The sequence below is a fragment of the Schistocerca cancellata genome, chromosome 7, assembly GCF_023864275.1.
Source record: "Schistocerca cancellata isolate TAMUIC-IGC-003103 chromosome 7, iqSchCanc2.1, whole genome shotgun sequence".
Classification (NCBI taxonomy): domain Eukaryota; kingdom Metazoa; phylum Arthropoda; class Insecta; order Orthoptera; family Acrididae; genus Schistocerca; species Schistocerca cancellata.
The window spans coordinates 583407616-583423145 of record NC_064632.1 but is presented as its reverse complement, the minus strand read 5'-3'; the positions used below and the strand labels follow the sequence as shown (position 1 = coordinate 583423145).

Below are 15530 nucleotides of genomic sequence, written 5' to 3'. Positions count from 1 at the left end.
ACAATGAAAAATCCCGGAATTCTAAAAAATTCCCGGGTTTTTCCCGCATTTGTCCCGGATGAAAAAATTCCCGGGTTTTTCCCAGATCTCCCGGATGTCCCGGGCTGTATACACCCTGTCTACGCACAATTGGAAAGCCCCTGGAAAACATAAAATAGCAAATTTCTCGCTAAAGAAGTTCACCTCAACACATCCACATCTAACTAAATTATTTAACAGTTACATTGCAGACCCATACACAGTCCCTGATACACTCACACACGGAATAACTTACCTGAAACCTAAAGATCAAGCAGACACAGCAAACCCAGAAAAATATCGCCCCATAACATGTCTACCAACAATATACAAAATATTAACGTCAGTCATTACACAGATACTAATGACACATACAACACAGAACAAAATTATAAATGAAGAACAAAAAGGCTGTTGCAAAGGAGCACGAGGATGTAAAGAGCAACTGATAATAGATGCAGAGGTGACTTATCAAGCTAAAACTAAACAAACGTTGCTACACTACGCATACATTGATTACCGAAAAGCTTTTGATAGTGTACCCCACTCATGGTTACTACACATATTGGAAATATACAAAGTAGATCCTAAATTGATACAGTTCCTAAACATAGTAATGAAAAAAATTGGAAAACCACACTTAATATCCAAACAAATTCAAATAATATCACATCACAGCCAATACAGATTAAGCGTGGAATATACCAAGGAGACTCATTAAGTCCTTTCTGGTTCGGCCTTGCTCTGAACCCACTATCCAACATGCTAAATAATACAAGTTATGGATACAATATTACTGGAACATACCAACACAAAATCACACATTTGCTATACATGGATGATTTAAAACTATTGGCAGCAACAAATCAACAACTCAACCAATTACTAAAGATATCAGAAGCATTCAGCAATGATATAAATATTGCTTTTGGAACAGACAAATGTAAGAAAAATAGCATAGTCCAGGGAAAACACACTAAACAAGAAGATTACATATTGGATAACCACAGCGACTGCATAGAAGCGATGGAAAAAACAGATGCCTATAAATATCTAGGATACAGGTAAAAAATAGGAATAGATAATACAAATATTAAAGAAGAACTAAAGGAAAAATATAAACAAAGACTAACAAAAATACTGAAAACAGAATTGACAGCAACAAACAAAACAAAAGCTATAAATACATACACTATACCAATATTGAACTATTCATTTGGAGTACTGAAATTGAGTAACACAGACATAGAAGCACTCAATACACTTACACGATCACAATGCCACAAATATAGAATACATCACATACATTCAGCAACAGAAAGATTCACATTAAGCAGAAAGGAAGGAGGAAGGGGATTCATCGACATAAAAAACCTACCTTATGGACAGGTAGACAATTTAAGAAAATTCTTTATAGGACGAGCAGAAACTAGCAAAATACACAAAGCAATCACTCATATAAATACATCGGCTACACCATTGCAATTTCATAACCACTTCTACAACCCTTTAGATCACATAACATCAACAGATACAAAGAAAGTAAATTGGAAAAAGAAAACACTACATGGCAAGCACCCGTATCACCTAACACAGCCACACATCGATCAAGATGCATCCAACACATGGCTAAGAAAAGGCAATATATACAGTGAGACGGAAGGATTCATGATTGCAATACAGGATCAAACAATAAACACCAGATATTCTGTATTTGCTAGTATTGTACATCCGCTTGTGATGTGATCTACTGTTTCTATTTGTTGTTTGCAAAGTCTGCATTTATCTGTTGTGGTATTGGGATCTTCAATAATATGCTTGCTGTAATATCTGGTGTTTATTGTTTGATCCTGTATTGCAATCATGAATCCGAGCCTTCATTGGTTCTGTCCTGAACCAACTAATCACACTAAAAGGGGGGTTAGCTCTATTAGTGGTTTGTTCTTTTCGTCGCCTTTTACGACTGGCAGAACATACCGGAGGCCTATTCTTTTCCCGGGCCTCCACGGGTATTATTATTATTAAAAGAAATAATATAGCAGCAATAAAATTGTCACAATATCATTTTCAGTTATCTCTGCCAAATACAAGACAGTGTGCCACCATCATGGACTTAATGTGGAGACCAGAGGCTGAAGCAGCTTTCTTCACGAAGCATCTGGCACAGAAAACACCACTGGAACACCCAAGATGGAGCACCCCTTTGGTGCTTGTGACTGATGCAAGCCAAACAGCAGTGGGTGCAACTCTTCAACAAAAAGTAGATGGCAAATGGCAGCTGTTCGCATTTGTTTCTAAGAACTTAACACATGAGTAGCAAAAATGAAGTGTTATCGACTGTGAGTTACTTGTTATTTATTTAGCTATCAAGCATTTCTGGCCTATTTGCAACTTTTACGGACCTCAAGCTGCTAGCAGCTATCTTTCAGTGAGCCACACATCCCAGCTCACTGCGACAGTGTAGGCAGGAAGAGCCATCACACAGTTTACAATTGATAAGTGTCACATAACAGGAAAAATAATCCTGTCACAGACTGCCTACCTCAGAACTGTGCCACTCTAAACTACATTCACTGGGCAGAATTGGCATCTAAACAACAGGAAAATCCTCTCTTATGCTGTCATATGGAGGAGCAGTGAACAGCTCTGGCATCTGTCAGCTCCGAATGTGCCCGACAGAATTTGATGTGATGTAGCAAAGGAGAGGCAACAACCCTAGATACCAGAACAACATTGCCATAACTTGGTACACCCAAGAATCTGATCTACAGCCAAGATAGTATTCGACAAACTGATGTGGCCTTTTATGACAGCGTAATAAGATTGGCAGGAATGTCTTCCTGCCAATCACTCACTTTCCAATGCCACCAACAGGATTTTCGCATATACATGTGGACGTCGTGGATCTGCTCCCACACACTTTGGGACAATGTTATTTACTCACTATCATTGATCATTTCACCTAGTGGTGAGATGTCATCCCAATCCAGGACATATCTGCTGGGATGGTTGCAAGGGCGTTAGTGCATTTACAGTTCTCCAGGTTTGGCTTCCTCAAAACGTGATCACAGATTGTGGGAGGCAATTTGAAAGTCAACTTTTCCACAAACTTTTACTGCCGTGCAGCTGCAAACAAGAGTAATTCTACCACATGCTCAAAACTGTCCTAATGTGTAATGCAACATTGTGGACCAAAGAACTGCCTTTGGTCATGGTCGGACTGAGACTGAGGGTGAAGGAAGACATACAATAATCCTCTGCACAATTAGTCAATGGGGAGCAGCTGCTGGTTTTGGGAGTATTAATCATGCCAGTTTCCTCCCACTCAGTTGCTCCAGAGCTATGTACACAGTTCGCACAACAACTCAGTGCCAGAATGAGGAACATTCAGCACACTAATATTGTCAGACATGGCAACTGGATAATGTTTGTGTACAGAGACCTGTACAAAAGTACCACGTGTGGCTCAGTGATGGTGCAATGCGCAAATCACTCAAATCACTCATTTCTCTGTACTCTGGATCGTATCAGGTAGTTTCAACAGAAAACCACAATTTAAAAATTGATAATGGCAGCAAGGAGGAGACAGTTTCTACAGAGCAGCTCAAACATGCATACACCTACAGGTGCACTCCTCACTAACCTCACATCACTGCACTGGAACATAGAGGACACAAAAGTGACATCCGCAGAACAGGAGCAGCTCATTCCTGCACCAGCAACCTTTACAAGAACTTCCAGACAAGTACAGTGCAAGGTCCCTCAAATGCCCGGTACACCCAGTTCCAAAAAACAGAAGGGCTGATGTGTTGGTGTCACAGATTTACTTTGTCACAGTGAATGAGCAAAGCTATTGCTGGCTATAAAAGGAATAGTCGCTTCATTTGGCATGGTGACAATTACTGCATGTTAACCCAAAACTATCCAATACACCAACTGTACAGCACGACTAATGTGTGCTGACAAGAGGTAGTTACCTTACATGTTGTTACAGTGTTGCCAGATTGCCACTCTTTAACGTCCTTTTTCTGCCAGATGTACTCGCCAGAGAGATGTTTTTTTTTTATCGTTGGCATGTGAGTATTCGCGCTGTAAAGCCCGAATGCACGAATTTCACTTCACCCTGTATATAGACTGACTAATTCAATATAATGAAAAATAGCTCCCAGCTCTCCAGTTCGATGACACCTTTAACATTGCTTATGAACTCTTAAACGATCTTACTCAAATAACTATCACATAATAGGTGGTAAGCATATCAAACAACTTTTTTATTACCCTATATATTGTGCTCATTCTGGAATTGACAATGAATTGTACAGGGTAAAATCTGAGTATAGGAACTAGTCTGAAATCTTAGTCTAAAGGTGCTTGGATTCACTGCTATGAAGTTACATAGCATCAGATTCTGCTGAAAGGAAGTAGCTTTACCTGAATGAATTTTTTTAATTTTCTTCGAAATGTACTTGAATGTGTCCAGAATGAGATTTCACTCTGCAGCAGAGTGTGCACTGATATGAAACTTACTGGTAGAGTAAAACTGTGCGCTGGACCGAGACTCGAACCTGAGCACACAGTTCTGATCTGCCAGGAAGTTACTTAAATGTGTGCTTGATATAAAAAGCTATTTTAACATGGATTCTATATTGGCTGATACATTTAAAATCTTGTCCTTGGCTACATGAAACAATAAAGCACAATTTAGTATCATAAATTAAATGTATTGGTACTGCAGTAAACAAAGCACAATTCCCCTTAGTGGATTACTAAGAGCATATTTGAAATCTTACATCAGCTTTTCCATCAAGTACGTTCAAACTGATTTCCACCCTGTTCTGATAAACTGATGGAAAATGGTTGAAACATAGAATTCAACTGACACTGATATTGGTGGAGATGGCATATCAGCTCACACAAAATGCAAGAAGGAATCCAAGTATGATATTGATTATGACAGAACTATTTTAGGGGCCAAGATCACAGTCTTCAGCACCTGTACTAAGCTACTAAAAGCAAATATGGATAAAAAACAATAATCACACACACACACACACACACACACACACACACACACACAGGGCATAAGGCGCATGTAGCACAGTGATGATGATGATGATGATGATGACATGGAGATGTGTGCTTGGAGGGAAGACAGGCAGAGAAAGGAGAGACGGAACAGTGTCTGGGTGCAGTGGGTTAGTGGACATTGAGGCCAGCAGTATTACAGGACTGAAGGATGTGGTGCAAGTGTAACTCCCATCCGTGTAGTTCAGAAAAGCTTGTGTTGAAGGGAAGGATCCAGATGGCATGGATTTGAAGCAGCCACAGAACTCAAGCACGTTGTGCTCAGCAGCGCATCCCCCATTGTGTGAGGGGTCGTTTAGATGACTAAAGTTGTCATCTAAACGACCCCTCACACAACCACATTCTACAGGCTCACAAAATTCACACCCCCAACAATACAGGATGTCTCAATAGGTTCCCTGTGCTCCCACTGAAAGAATCTTGGCTCTTAACTAATTAGTCTCATATCAAAGATACAACCACATCCTTCATCGACACTACCATCCCCGCCCCATAACCACCTGGATCCCTACTCGTCACTGCTGATGCAATCTTTCTACACACCAACATCCCTCAAGTCCATAACCTTGCTGCTATGTACACTAGCTCTCCTAATATTCTTCCAACTCCAAACCCTCTATCTCATTCCTTAAACTCCTTTCAATTACATTCTCACGCACAGCTATTTCTCCTTAGATGGGAAGATATATAAATAAATCTGTGGTGTACAGTCATGGGCACCTCCATAGCACCTCCTGTGCCGACCTGTTTATGGGCCGTCTAGAAGGAACCTTCCTGGCCTCCAAAAACACCAAGTCCCTTGTGTGGTTCAGATTCATTGATATCTTCAAGATCTGTACCTTATCCTCATTCTTCTGCAACCTCAACACTTGACCTTAACCTCTCTGATGGCTCCACACATACCTCTATCCATATCAAGCCCACTAACCACCAACAGCAGACTCGAACTGCATTTTGACAGCTGTCACTAATTCCACACCAAACAATTGCTCCCATTTAGCCTGGCCACCTGCAGACAGCATGTCTACAATGATGAGAATACTGCTGCCCGGTATGCTGAAGGTCTCACAAAAGCCTCCACAGACAGGCACTAACCCCCAAACCTAGTCTGCAAACAGATTTCCTGTGCCATATCCTCACACATTCCTCATTCTCACATTACCCTTACAAGCCATCTGTAGAATGCGATCCTGACCACACATCATCATCCTGGACTACAGCAACTCAATCATGTCCATGGCCAGGGCTTCGACTACCGATCATCATGCCCAAGAAAGAGGACCATCCCATCAAGATCCTTTCCACCCTTCCTAAAGTGGTATTCCACCATCCATCCAACCTATACAACATCCTGGTCCATATGCCTCTCCCACAACCTTGCCTTGTGGAAGGCCCAAATGAGAGATCTGCCTGGTTCACCCGGCTGATCCCGCTCTAATCCCTTCAAAGGCTTATCCTATCCCATAAGAGGTAGAACCACTTCTGAAAGCAGTTAGGTCATACACCAGCTCTGCTGCAATTTCTGCACAGCACTGTATGTCAGCATGACCACCAGCCAGCTGTCCACCAAGATGAATAGGCATTGCCAAAATATAGCCAAGAAAAGAGCTGATCATTCAGAAGTGGAACATGCTGCTCACCACAACATGTTCAACAGTTGCATTACAAACTGTACCATCTGAATGGCACAATACCAGCTTTTATGAGTTACACAGTCTAGAGTTATCTTTGCAACACATCCTTCACTCCTGTAAACCTCCTGGTCACAATCTCTGCTAATCCATTGCGCCCACATCTGCTACAGAGCAGTCCAGTGCCCCCTTCCTCTGTCCTTTTATCCCCTCCCAATCCAAACCACCATATCATTACTGTCATCTTGTGTTGCAAGAACTCACTGGCTACGGTGATAGTGTGTCGCATTCCTAACCTTTGCACCTTGCTGCCTCTCCCTCCCTCCCGTATTCCACGCCAGTCCACACAATGAACTGCAACCATCACAGCATAGTGTGTTCAGATGACACACTGTAGTTGTGCAGGTGTGTGTGTGTGTGTGTGTGTGTGTGTGTGGGGGGGGGGGGGGGTAGTCCATCAACCCTTCCATACTCTAGTTTGTTAAAGTATTTGTCCAAAAGCCAGCAAAGTACCCCCCCCCCCCCCCCTATGATTTCTATGATTTGGTAAGTGGTCCCCCTTACTCCTAAATTATTCACATAAAGATCAAATAACATGGGCGACAGGCTGCCCAATTTCCAAATCCTTTAATTCTTGTTAGCTTTTCTAGTAACTTCAATTTCTCCATTTGTGTCCTTAACTAATTTATATTCAACTGAAGGATAGGAGCTTCCTAGTGGGTGTCAGCAATTTTTCTCCTCTCTTGCTATTTGTTGAAGACTGGACAATGTGATGGTTGGAGAGCTCGCAGAGGAGCTTACTGGTTCTCTTTAGCTGACTTCAGTGTCAATATCATCTGTAAGGTGCTCTGTTTTTTACTCAAAAAGAAAAAAATAAAACTATGCTCTCATGCCATTGGACCTGGCATTTTTGTGTTCTGTCACTTTCATCTGATATTTCCTTGATTGAAATGAGGGAGTCTTTTGAGATGGTTGAAGTAGGCTCATTTGCTCTCAGTAAGCCAGTATGGCTGGAGACGATGAGTCCTATTGAAGCTACGACTATCACTTTTGAAGGTGGAATGAAGGGGACTGCAGAGTTTAGCAAAGATCCACATTTGCATGAAAAATTTCAGTTACATGTGTTCATACTAGTTTGTGTTGACAAGGTCCGAGTTTAGGAACCTTTCCCCTAAGATGTGTTTATCACAGAAGCAAAATATGTAGCAAAACACAGAGAGGACTTTTTAATATGATAACCTGTATTTACTTCTGAATATATAATTTGCTTCATAAATGTCATTTTTCGTATTTTTGTTTCTTCAAATGTTATGTTGTTACACAGATTAGACTCCAGATTGAGTGTCCATGCAAAAATATTATGCTCTTGTTTGGTCATGTGCAAGGGATAGTTGACTAGTTGGTGATTAGTTTGTATTTCCCACAGATAGCCTACCCTTGAAATGATAATGCTATCTCTCCTTGGTGCTAGTATTTGAAGTAGTGTGTTGGCCTTGGAATGGACAGCTTCATCATAAATTGTGTGAAACCAGCCACACAAATGTAGCCATTCAGCAAAGCTTGTTGCCAATCTTCTTCATTTTATCCTACAAATCAGCAATACAGTCCCTTTTACATTCTTCTTTTAGCTCTTTAATATCAATGCATATTAAATCTATGCATGAGACAACATTACTGCTATAGATGATAATTTGATGAAGCTCCATCAATGCTGGATACTCACGTAGTACTCTGTGCTGTGGCAGGGGAGGAGGAGGAGGAGGAGGAGGAGGAGGAGGAGGAGGAGGTGGTGGTAGTGATGGTTTAACATCCTGTAACTACACAGAAGTACACACTCAAGTTGGAGGAAGGGTAGGGAAGAAAATGAGTTGTGTCCTTTTCAAAGATATCACCCTGCAACCTTTAGGTGATTTGCAAAAACAATGGACGATCTAAACAACTGGATGAATATATGAAGTGCGATCCTCCAGAATGCAAGTCAAGAGAGCTAACCACTGCAGCAGCGCAATTGGCGTTTTATGCTCAGGCTTTGTGAAGTCCAATGGGAAGGAACTATCTTCCCATGCAGTGTTCTAGTTCTTAGAAAATCCACCAACTTCAGACTATTGGCCACAGAAGGAATAAAACCTATTCAAATGAAATCCTGTACTCTTTTTATGGTTGTAAAACATTATTGACAACACCTGTTTCTTTGTAACTGTTAGAAATACATTCTGAGTTGTGCTCTGTTGATTATCAAAAGCCCTCTTTCACCAGTTGGTGTTACTGGTTGTAGATGGCACAACTATTTGTAAGGAGTGTTTTCACTTGATACAATGGTAAACGGTGTGCTCCCCCAAGCAGCAGTGAAATTTAAAGTGAATCCTGTCCCTGTCTCGTAAACCTGAGAAAGCCTAAAACAACTGAAACGTAGCTTGTTTTAAAGAAGTTGCTTTGATAACAAATCTTTCAATAGCCACCACCCCATCAGCATGCAGCCAACACATCAGCACGTACCCAACACAGACTGAAAAAGGGGGGGGGGGGGGGTTGTCTTTATATAGGGTTTGTAACATCGTTATCGTCTAAAGTTGAACAAAGATCCCAATTTTCTGTGAAACAGTGTATTCCATTATTGCACTCAGTGGTCTTCACCAGGGTACGCAAAGAGCATATGTTTACAGAGAATTGTTACCACTGTCCAGCCCCCAGTTCAAGCATCCTAGTTGTGCCAAACGAACACACACAGTCAAGGCTGGCTGAACTGCGTGACATGTTTGCCTTTGGCATCACACACAGAACATATGTAGCTTTTAAAATGTTGTGGAGATGTTTGAATTTGCTCTTTCCCACCCACGAAACAATCTCGGCCTACTCCAGTAATGACTTAGGAAAAGCTATGAAAATAATGAATCAACAATGCAGGGAAAGACAGACTGCTTCTTACCATGAAGAAGATGCATCAAGTTGCAGTCAGGCACACTTAAAAGATGCTCACATATAGATTTTGGCCAAAGCCTTCGTGACTAATTGCATTCTGGCCTGAGTTGGTGGTCATTGTTTGCATGAGGTGTGCTTGTTTTTTTTTTTTTTTTCTCCTTGATCACAATTCCTTTATATTCCACAAAAATCTCTTTCTGGCTTTCTCAAGATTATTACTATAAAATGAAGGCAAGTTATACAGAGCCCCTGATTTAACACTTCAGGTGTTCACTAATGACATTTTATAAGCAAAATTACACAATAAAAAATTGAGACTCAATGATTTAAACTCCACTTATGACAAAAAATAACAATCAGATGCAGTTCATTACCATTCAGATTGACTTCTTTTGATAATGGTGCATGTTCTGCAGGTTCTTCTTTTTGTCTTCTCATAGATGCAACAGATTTGTCAAAATCAGCAACCAACTTAACAAACCCACTTTTTTTTAGATTACACATTTCCATGAATTTACGCATCTGCAGCTTTACTTTTCTTTCCCTGAAAAGATTAAGATTGAATGTCATGAGAAAAGCAGGACTGCTATGCAGTACTAATGGATCAAACAGTGCCATTGCCATGAAAGTTGTACATTTATAATTATCTCAGAAACTAAATTACAGTAAAGGTGTAAAAGTATACTTTACAAAATAGCAGAAGGCAAGGCATAGACATTAGCTTCAGGACCAAAGATTCCTTCTTACTGAAAAATGATGCACTAAATAGGGAGATTGTTAGATAACGTTTGAAGTCGCCCAGCATTTCATATTAAATTATAATCACTAGGATAGTGCAAGAAGGAAATCAACAATGAAATGTAAGCCACAAATAGGTTTTGTACACTTGAGAAGCCACAAGCAGCATGGAGGGTAGTCAACAATTCAGACTGAAGGAGTGAGAATACAGTTGGGTTTTTATTGACTTTTGTAGTAACACTGCCATGCACTAATTCAAGCTCACAGGTGTGTGTGGTGTGTGCGCATGTGTCAGTGCAGTGCTGTGCGGTCGTAATTACTGTAAACGACGTCTGTGTAGTTTCGCGCCCAACCTCTAGAGGCACTGTGTTTTCTAGCTTTTATATACTTTCTGTTTATTATTATTATTCCTTGTTTTTTGAGTTAATTGGTAGTTCCGTACCTCCTGGCTTGTGTGGACGAGTACAGTTTCCTCTCTAATAACTACGGAAGTTTTCCCAGGATTAAGGATCCTTCTGTAGAGGCCGGAAGCAAATTTTGTAACTCTGATCAGTCCATGCATGCTGGGTGTCGTCAGATACGTGCTCGCAATAAAGTTATTGTTGCTGAACTGAAGGTCTTTATTCTTCTGAATCACGTTAAGCAAAGGTCAGACAGCCACCAGTTTAGCTGAACCCGACAAGTGGTGACACCAACATGATTAAGAAGAAGCAGGCGTGAGCTACGTAAGTAACGAGCACATAATGACCGAACAGCAGGCCATCTCCAGGGTTGCAGTCTGTTTGCCGCCGTTCTGGCCCGATAACCTGGTACTCTGGTTCGCACAGGCAGAGGCAAGTTTTGGCTGCGCTGGAATAATGGCCGAAGCAACTAAATCTGTGCTGATTGTGAGCCAGCTCGACCAATGTTACGCAGCCGAGGTGCAGGACATAATCACAGCACCGCCTGAGGCTGGAGCTTATGCCAGGCTAAAATCAGAGCTGATTCGACAGGCGGCCGTGTCACAAGAGGACCGGATACGTCAGATTCTGACACAGGAAGAAATTGGCAACAGGAAGCCTTCTCAATACCTGAGTGATCTACGCAGCAAAGTTGACACCGTTACTTTGCCAGACAGTTTGCTCAGAACGCTTTGGAGCAGTAGGTTGCCGCCGCAAATAAAAGCCACAACGGACATGCCGCTGAATGACTTGGCGCAGCTAGCAGACCGGATTCAGGATGCGATAACACCGGCTCAGGTCAGTGCAGTCGCGGCGTTGGACTACAGTACAAACAGTACCGCGTCTGTAGCACGGGTCGACCACGATTCACTCGCGGCCAAGGTTAAGCTTTTGTGCGCCCAGGTCAGTGCGCTGCTGGCACGTGACGACGACAACAATAGAAGAAGCCGATACAGACGGCGGCGTTCGAGAAGCAGATCTTCTGGGGGTACTACCACTCCGCAAGGCGAGGTACCGTTGTGCTGGTACCACCGACGATTCGGCTATCAGGCAAGGAAGTGCACATCACCATACTCGCACCTGAACACCACCGGCGGTTGACAATAGGTGCAACCGACTGCCAGTTATCCTCCAAGCGCCTGTCTGTTACCGATAGGAGTTCCGGCATAAAGTTTTTAATTGACACTGGGTTGGACCTGAGTATCATACCACAAACAGCCATACAACGTTGCTGGCCGCCAACTGCCTTCCGTCTGACGGCTGCCAACAATTCTGCCATTGCAACATATGGCACACACAGGATGGAGCTTAATCTCGGCCTACATCGCCCATACAAGTGGAATTTTACAGTGGCTGACGTCACGGAGGCGATCATCGGGGCTGACCTCCTGGCGCACAACCACCTGCTGCCGGACGTCGCGAATGCACGCTTGGTAGACAACGTCACTGGCTTAGCAGCCATGGGTTTCCGTCGCAACACCGCAATGCACAGTGCCAAGTTGGTCCACGCTACGGAGGGTGAGTACACTGAATTCCTGCTTAACTATCCAAACTTGACCAGGCTGACCGGCGTTCCCAGGTTCATACCACGACACAGCGCATCACATTCAAATGACTGATGGTCCCCCAATAGCATGCCGACCTAGGCCTCAGACTCCGGACCGACTGTTGATAGCGAAGGCAGAATTTGACGCCACGATTTGCGAGGGCATAATGCGGCCATCTAAGAGCCCGTTGTCCTCCGCATTACATCTTGCTCCGAAGAAGGGTGGAGCTTGGCGCCCATGCGGTGACTACCGTGCGCTCAACGCGCGAACAGTGCCGGACAGATATCCCGTTCCGTTTCTGAGGGATTATAATCACGCTTTACATGGTGCCATGGTGTTCACAGTTCTGGACTGCGCTAAAGCGTATACACAGATTTCTCTCAGTTCTCCAGGGGCTGCCGTTTTGTTTCGCCTACCTGGACGATGTGCTAGTGTTCTCTGCTGACCACGAACACTACCGACAACATCTGCGAGAGATTTTCGAGCGATTGGAGTGTTACGGTGTCATCTTGAACGTGGACAAGTGTGTTTTTGCGCAGTCAGAGGTGACTTTTCTTGGCCATAAGATTTATGCTGAAGGCTCTCTTCCTCTGTGTGAGAAGGTGGACGCTATCTTGCAGCTACCCCGACCAACTACGATCAAAGAATTACGTCATTTTTTGGGGATGCTCAATTTTTATCAACGACACCTTCCCCACGCTGCGGAGCTGCAGGAACCTTTGACAGCAGCATTATCAGGCCCGAAAGTAAATAGTATGTCTCTGATACAGTGGACAGAGGACATGTGTTCTGTGTTCGAGGCAACAAAGAAGAGCATGGCCGACGCGGCACTTCTCGCACACCCACGGCTCGGCGTGCCATTAGCAATTGTCATAGACGCGAGCCAGATGTCGATTGGAGCCGCGTTACAACAATGGTCGGACAACGCACGGCAGCCACTGGCGAATTATCCCCACAAGCTTTCGCCTGCACAGAGAAAATGGAGCACATATGACCGTGAGCTCTTGGCGGTTCGGAATAGTGTCAACTGCTCCCCCCGTTAATTTCATCACTTTGAGTTCTACGTTAAAGATACGGCTTCTGCATTGCAACTGAAACTCGTTGATGTTCCGGGGGAAGGTACACAGCTATACTGCGACGTTTCTTGTGGCCGACCTCGTCCCTTTCTGACGCCAGCTTTTAGAAGACAAGCCTTTGATACAGTACATGGACTGTGCCATCCAGGGGTACGCCCGACATTCCGCCTAGTATCGCAACGTTTCGTGTGGCCGGGCATGGAAGAAGACTGCCACGAGTGGGTCCGATCTCGTCTTCAGTGCCAACGCTGCAAGATTAACCGCCATGTACACACACCGATTGTCGATTTTCCTGATACCACCGCCCGCTTTGCCAACGTTCATTTGGATGTAGTCGGACAACTTCCACCTTCGAAAGGACAGAGGTATCTGTTTACAATGATCGACCGTTTTACACGTTGGCCGGAGGCAGTGTCGGTGGATAATATCACAGCAGACACATTAGCTTCCGCTTTTGCAATGACTTGGTTGGCAAGATTTGGGTGCCCACTACATATTACCACTGACCGCGGACGGCAATTTGAATCAGACCCATTCTCACAGCTGGCCAAGTTCTGTGGTTACACCCACCATAAGACCACTAGTTATCACCCAGCAAGCAAGGGAATGATCGAACGCTGGCACCGTTGTTTGAAGGCCACGCTGATGTGCCACAAAGAAACCTGGACAACTGCACTACCAGTGGTCTTGTTAGGCTTACGGACGACTTTCAAACCAGACCTGGGGTCGTCAGCGGCAGAACTGGTTTATGGAGAAACACTGCGCCTTACTGGTGACTTTGTAAACGCTGATGCCATAGAGACAGTTGCTACTGGCCAGCCGGATTTCTTGCGATGCTTGAGGGACCATGTATCAAAGATTCGCCCTCCGAAAGCCACACGTCATGGCAAGCCGCCCACTTTCGGGCACCAGGACCTGGAACAATGTCATCACGTCATGTACTGAGGGCGTTAAACCGCCTCTACACGCACTTATTCTGGTCCATATGAAGTGCTACGGCGCAGTGCCCACACGATGGATATCCTAGTGAACGGCAAAACCTGCGTATGTTTTTCCTGACACCCCACTAGCAGCACCTTGTCGTAGGCATCCACCTACTGTTGTTCCAAACACTGACGCCACATCTCCGGCGCTGGATCTTCAACATCTGCCGCCCAACGCAGCACAACATCTGCCTCCTGACGCTGTTCCTCTTCCTCCAACGCGGATGACCCGTTCTGGACGTCAGGTGCACTTTCCGGCACGGTATCTCGACGTCGACGCTCCGCTTCCGCCCTGGGGGGATGGGGGGGTGGGGGGGTGGGGGGTGCTGATGTAGCGACACTGCCGCATGCTAATTCAAGCTCGCCGGTGTGTGTGGAGTGTGCGTGTGTGCCAGTGCAGTGCTGTGCAGTTGTAATTACTGAACATGACGTCTGTGTAGTTCCGCACCCAACCTCTAGAGACGCTGTGTTTTCTAGCTTTTATATACGCTCTGTTTATTATTATTATTCCTTGTTTTTTGAGTTAATTGGTAGTTCCGTGCCTCCTGGCTTGTGTGGACGAGTACTGTTTTCTCTCCAATAACTACAGAAGTAACTCTGATCAGTCCATGCATGCCGGGTGTTGTCAGATACGCGCTCGCAATACAGTTATTGTTGCTGAACTGAAGGTCTTTATTCTTCTGAATCACGTGAAGCAAAGGTCGGACAGCCACCAGTTTAGCTGAACCCGACAACTTTTTCAAGCAAAGACTGTTTTTTTTCCTAGTTTGGGTTCCCCCAAGAGGTAAATTACTTGCTTTTGTCTAATGCCAAGTTGAATGCTGGGGATGGACATGGAATTGGGGAGGGGGAGGGGGAGGGGGAGGGGGGGGAAAAGGCATGACAACAGTTATATACACAAGCATGAATGTTAATCTGGCAATAAAAGTGTTGAAAATTAAGTTACGAGGAAATTTCTAAATTGGTATCTCGATAGCAATGTGGAGAAAAACAATAGGTGTCTTTAATGAAGTCAAGAGAACGACAACACTGGCCAAGAGTACTATGCTAAGAGGAAGCATTGCTACCAGTTACTCATCAGAGCTTTTTAAAT

At 43.9% G+C, this 15530-nt stretch overlaps 1 protein-coding gene across 2 annotated transcripts in view; it reads right to left on the bottom strand.

Annotated features, from left to right (window-relative positions):
• LOC126092102 (origin recognition complex subunit 6) overlaps positions 1–15530 on the bottom strand; it is a 77906-nt gene that overhangs the window by 13510 nt on the left and 48866 nt on the right. For both annotated transcript variants that reach the window (XM_049907534.1, XM_049907533.1), the window contains exon 5: positions 10028–10197. In XM_049907534.1, the coding sequence (XP_049763491.1) occupies positions 10028–10197 (170 nt within the window). The remainder of the gene's footprint in view (positions 1–10027; positions 10198–15530) is intronic.